General features: G+C 44.8%; 1 protein-coding gene across 5 annotated transcripts in view; it reads left to right on the top strand.

Annotated features, from left to right (window-relative positions):
• The first annotated feature begins 219 nt into the window (after positions 1-219).
• Ehf (ETS homologous factor) overlaps positions 220-6,000 on the top strand; it is a 39,748-nt gene continuing 33,967 nt past the window's right edge. For 3 of the 5 annotated variants that reach the window (XM_029484789.1, XM_029484787.1, XM_029484786.1), the window contains exon 1: positions 1,593-1,654. In XM_029484789.1, the coding sequence (XP_029340649.1) occupies positions 1,595-1,654 (60 nt within the window). In that variant the 5' untranslated portion in view covers positions 1,593-1,594. Of the gene's footprint in view, positions 362-1,592; positions 1,655-6,000 lie in introns of those variants that run through there. The other 2 variants (XM_021156032.1, XM_029484788.1) reach the window with 2 other exon arrangements.

The following is a 6,000-nucleotide window of genomic DNA, read 5'->3' as shown; positions in this document are numbered from 1 at the left end:
GTTCTTGAGACACAGGCATAACCTGGTTAGACCTGTTTTGTTTGAACACTAACGTGTGAGTTGGCCAAATGCAAATGAGCCAATGTTTGTAATCCTTTATTTTATTTTTTTAAAGGGCCGGGCAGCCAATCAGAGGAGGGGGAAGTGACTTAGGGAATTCCCGGTTGGTGGCTTATTGCTTAACATCCTACAAAATGATTTTAAATTATTGTCATATGCATTTATCTTCACTCTGATGAGAGCTCAGACGTGATAAGGCCGTGGCTCCCCATCCTGGTAGGAGCTGGTGTGATAGCTTCCTGCCTTCTTCTTCATCAACAGAGCCATAGGACTTCCCATCCAGAATCTTTAGGTAAATGAGGTAAGTCCTCGCTTTTAAACTTCTTTTGAACCTGAGATTCAAACACCTGCTTGGTGGAAAGACAAGCTGTCTTGAAGCAGACAGGTGAAAATAAACCTGAGGCAGCTGGCAGGAAGTCGAGCTTGTGTTCCCGGGGCTCCCCCACTGGGTCTTGTTAGAGTTTATCTGGGTGAGAGCAGCTGGGTTACTCGTGTGAGAGTGTTATCTGTGAATTCCCTACATTGTCTGGACTGCCAATCAGTGAGAGTCTAAAAGCCCCTGGTTTCTCTCTGCCCATGTGGTATGTATGCCAGAGCTATATCCCTGGGTTAGATTTTTCTGGGACAAAAAAGCAAACGGAGACAGGTGACTCTGATGTCGTTCAGTGACGAGCTGGCTGGCTAAGGGCTGGTAGGGCTCAGGGTGAGCTTATGGTCTCACAGTCTAGAGGTGTCTTGGCTGATATTTCTTCTGACTCAGGAGCTATAGGGAAAAGCCAATTCACCTTTAGTGTATTCCAGTTTGAGGAAATAGGTGTAGATAGGTAAAAGAATCTATATTCACAAAGGCGGCAGGAGTCAGGCTGCCAAGGTTAGGCAGGTGGTACTCTTAAAAATGATCCTAGGCAAAAAGAAAACTCAACTTAGGTAGATGATTTTTACCGTATCACAAGAGGACAGACCAACCCTTTGTTTTTCCACAATGGAATACTATGACCAGACAGGCAGACATGACTCACCAGCAACAAATGTCCTCGATGCAGGGACTCTTTTGATTTTGTTTGTACACTATGAACAAGTGTTGGTCTCAGTGTGGATCGAGCCGAGATCAGTGGGGGAATGAATCTTGTTGGTTCATGAGAGCAACAAAGTGGCAAGGCCATGTTTATTTTCTTGTCTTCCTTGGGACTCTCTGAAATCTGCTGTGTGACAATACATGTTCTAGATGAAGCATAAAATTCTCTGAGTCCTCAGGTGTCTCTATTGTTTTTCCACATTGATCTCAGGGAGAATCGGGGAGTTCGGAGTCTGAGATTTCTGATGGAAACATCAATTGGCTCTGTGGGCACTGGTGTGAGGATTTATCAAGGCAATATCTTTCAATGAATAAGGAGAAGTCAGGGATCAGGAATGGCTGGGCGCTACTTTCCTTGAGGTCCAGGGAAGAGTCAATTTCTACAGAAGAGATAAAGTTTCTTTTTTCTCTTTACAGAAGAGATAAAGAGAATTTCACAGTTGAGAATGCTATTAGAATATGGAGCCACGTGGGACTAGTTTCTGCTGCATCACTGGAGAGTGGCGTTTAAGAACTGTGGTGGGAGAGACTGGAGTTATTTGGAAGTTTATAACCACATTTAAACACTACCAACTCTTACGAGTACCACCTCCCATGTTTCTATTTCATTGGGCAGAGACGTTAAGAGAGCAATCTTGAGGAAGCTGTGTTAGAAGTTCTGTGACCACTCATGAGACCCTTATCCAGGACCTCTTCCCGTAGTCGTGGGTATGGAAGTGTGTTTGACCCAGGCCTCGTTTATGCAAAAGGTCCCAGAGTCAATAACATTTTTTGTTGTTGTTGTGTGTGCTAAAAATTATATTACCTATATCCACACAAGCTTTCTGATGTTTTCCTTGTTATATTATTATAATACTGCGATTTCTTATGTAAATACCTTGGGTCTTTCTAAACTTCTGATAAGCCCCACTCATACCTATGACTCCATGTTTGTGGGTACCCTCAGGGTCTCCCATTCATTGGCTGGTGTTACCTCAGTCCTCTTTCAATACCTTTGAAGGCCTGAGAAAAAACAGAACTGAGACTTCAGCTCTGTTCTTGCTGGTATTCGGTTAGCTAGTTGGTATTATTAGCAGGTCAGAGGTGAGTGCTTTGGGGCCGTGTTCTGCTCTAAGGAAGTGGGATTTTGCTTTCCGGACCCTTACTAGGTTTTATTTCCTTCTGATATCCTCCGCTCTTTGGGGATTTGAGAACTAGGCTGTGTTCATCGTGCTTTCTTGCGTCTTTAACAGGTAAGAATGTTGTTTCATATTGTATTATCACATACGGTTTTGGAGGCTTACACAAGAGCTCACTCAGTCTCCTTTCCCTTTGGACGGAGGCCTCCCTAGGCCTTTTAAAACAGATATCGCTTCTGAAGACTTGTGGGAGGTGAGGTGGGGTGGGTACTGTAACACCAAAACAGAGCTCGACAACACACGGGGCTCGGGAGTGAGGGAACCTGAATTTCAATGCCACCATTTTGCTGGTGTTTTAAGCCATTTCTCCGGTTCAGCTGGCTCTCCTCTTCATGGAACTGAAGCCACAGACTTTTCTGTTGTGGGTGGGGCCCCGGTTGGAAGCATTGGCTTGGTGTTTCAAGACCATACACTCTGCCCCTGCTTCTGTTACTATTAATTGAGCACAGAACTTTCAGCTTGGGTAAGACAAATCTGTAGTGGGGTCACCCTCGGAGCAGTGAGGCAGGAGGCTGCCACACTGGCCAACTTTCCTTAAATTGGTTCCCTACAGCTGATGGGAGAGGATAGATAATTCATTTTATTGACATTTTTATACTTAACTGTTTATAAAATGGTTTTAAGCGGTACAATTTATTCTAAGGAACAGGATTTTGCTCTTATTAAAATTTGTGATTTTTTTTTTAAATGTTGGTCAGAATTTTAGAGGGCCAGGTACTAAGATATGCAGGAAATTGTCGATGTCATGGAGAGAATGGTTGTTCATGATAGTTTATCTTAGGATGGGATATATTTTCTAGCCAAATGGCATCATGGTGAAGAAGCCAAGATGGTCGGCAGTAGACAATTCTATCAGTCCTTTATAGTCAGTTGATGAAAACTTCTTTACCTTTCAGTCAGGAACAAGGATTATTTTTTAGGGATCTTTCCTGAGGCTGTCTCTGTCTTTGGAGTGATCAGAGTATACAGAACAGGGAAGGTGGTTGGTGGGACAGTGCTCACCAAGGCAGCGAGGAGACCTGGCAAGGCTGTGTGGCCCAGACCAATATATTGCACATCTCTGGGTTTGAGTTTCCTCTTTTGTACATCCTGATTATTTTAAAGATATGTTTGAACTTACAGATTCTGTCAGCTATGGTGACCAAGGATGGGGGCACCACTATGTTGAGGGTTGGAAGGATTAGCGTCTATGAGAACAGAGAGAGGGGTAACAGATGTCCAGAGATAGGAAGATTACTGGGGGCTCTTAAAGGTCTCCTTTAGGGTCTTCAGAACTTTGACTGAGACTGGTGAGGTATGTAGCTGGCACCTGGCACCTTCAGAAGGGGTCTCAGCGGCTAATGCTATGGCATCCTAACCCATGGGCCCAGAGCTGGTGAGATAGCAGACTTGGGCAGCTTATGATCAATAGAGAGCAGGTGATTTGTGACTAGCATTTGAAGAGGCACCTCGGCTACCACGGGATCAGCCCGAGGTGAGCCTTCCACACATTGGCATCCACTCCGCCTGAGCTACATTAGTTTGTCCATGGGCAACTGAGCAGATGAGAAAGATATGGACCCTGTCCTAGAGGAAGACTCGATGGTAATCATGGGGGCGACAGGGCTGGTTGGGCCAACCTGAAGCCCATGCTGTTCCCAGATGGCTCAGCTCTGGATCTGCAGCAGACAGAGCTTATAACCGGGTCAAGCAGAGTGCCCCACTTAAAGAGGCTCCTAGGGTATTAATTGACTCAGTTTTAAAAAGAGACGTCCTGTTAAATGCTCCTTTGAAAATGATTTCACTAGCACCTAACCACAGTCTGTCTTTGGCTTGCCTTCTGGGCCTGGGCTCCTTATCACCTGGTCACTGGCCTCAGTTGTATTCCCTCTCCTGATCTCTCATTTACTCCCTAGCATTGTAGTCATTGGTGAGGAGTTTTGGACTATTTGCTTACATTATGATGTGTCCAGGGGCAACCAAAACATGTTTTCTGATGTTACAAGCTTAAAATAAAAAGGAGCGAAGAGCCAAACAGATAATTGTGTTCCTGTAAAAAGGGACCGAACATCCCACTAACCCCACTATTTTACTGTGAAAACTTATCTCAGATAACCTTGTCTAGCTGCACGGTTTCTTTGATGATGTAACTGTGGGGAAGCTGAAGCGGCTTATCTGCTGTTTCTTGCTCTCCTTGTGTCACAGACTCATGATAAGCAGACTCCGGGACTAGGACCTTAAGCTGGGTATGGATCGGAGAAACTTTAGTTAATATTAACCCTTCCCCCACCTGATACCACCGTAACCCTGATGAGCCTATCAGAATAAGAGAGGGTTTTCCTTGTGTCTGACGACAGAGTGCTGAACGTGGCCACTGTGCAGTTCACCCCGGGATCTCTCTTAGGAGCTTTAACAAGCTCTCTCTCGGTAGGGCTGCTGTTACCATCTGGAGGAAAAGTTGAGTGCATTTTGAAGGGGGAGAGCTAATGTCACTTCTGCTTCCAGGTGACTGCTGTCCAGGCTTGTTTTGGCTTTGTGTGGGCTGTAGATTTAGCCTGAAATTCAGGGTATGCCTAACATTTTTTTTTTAAAGATTTATTTATTTATTTAAATGAGAACACTGTGGTGTCACACCAGAAGAGGGCATCAGATCCCATTACAGATGGTTGTGAGCCACCATGTGGTTGCTGGGAATTGAACTCAGGACCTCTGAAAGAGCAGTCAGTGCTCTTAATTTAACCACAGAGCCATCTCTTCGGCTCTAACTTTGTTCCCTTTAAGAAATTAAAGAGCAGCTAGTTGCAATTCAGACATCTTCCCTCTACTGGCCAGAGGCTTGTGGGACTTTGTGAAAAAAGACTGCTTGTGTCTGAAGGGGTGGGCAGCATTGGGTTCTCATAGCTGGGGCCAAGGGTTTGCTGGGGTGTGATAAGATGAAGCCTGGGTATAGAGTCAGAATACCTGGCTTTAAATTGGACACTGTCCCTGGATGGTTGAGTGCCTCTGGGTGAATTCTGTAAATGTTAGCATCTAAGACTCCTCATCTGGAAAATGGGATAATAACATCTACTGTGCAGGGCTAGTAAGGAGTAAATTAAGCAAAGAACGTGAAAGCACCCAGACAATGCTCATGAATAATTTGTAGTAATGATTTGTAGGCTGGGGCCTACATAAAAGTATTCAATCTAGGTGTTGGAGCAGGAGTGTTAAATTCCAGTTTTGTTTTCGGTTTACCTTTTCCTGTGACGATTCTAAACTCTGACCTTGGGGAAGAAAAACCGGATATTTAATTTTTACTGGAGATAGTGGGTTTCAGGAAACAAACAGGATGGTCCGCATTAATAGGAGACCTCCAAGTTGATCCTTACGTTGAGCTGGCTTCAAGCCACAGCACACAAGGGATGGGTTTGGCATTTCTATCCTGTGCCCGGATACCTCACATGTAGGAGGCCCTAGAAGAAGTGTCTTTCTTTTGGTTGTCCACCAGATAGTTCTGCTGTGTGAAATGGTTCTCATTCCTACAGTTCTTGAGAATTTCCCTAGATACCTCCTGAGCACTGCGGCAAAAAACATTAACCGTGGGCGTCTGGAGGCTTTGGCCAGCGTGTGGGTGTGGTGGATGTGCAGCTGCTTATTTTGCTGAGATCTTGTGGATCTGCCTCTCAGTAAATTGTTGAGATGTTGGAGACAACTGTTAAATCCTTTCTA

This window comes from Mus caroli, chromosome 2, assembly GCF_900094665.2.
Source record: "Mus caroli chromosome 2, CAROLI_EIJ_v1.1, whole genome shotgun sequence".
NCBI classification, from domain to species: domain Eukaryota; kingdom Metazoa; phylum Chordata; class Mammalia; order Rodentia; family Muridae; genus Mus; species Mus caroli.
Note: the sequence above shows the minus strand (reverse complement) of the source record. Positions and strands in the feature narration are given on the sequence as shown.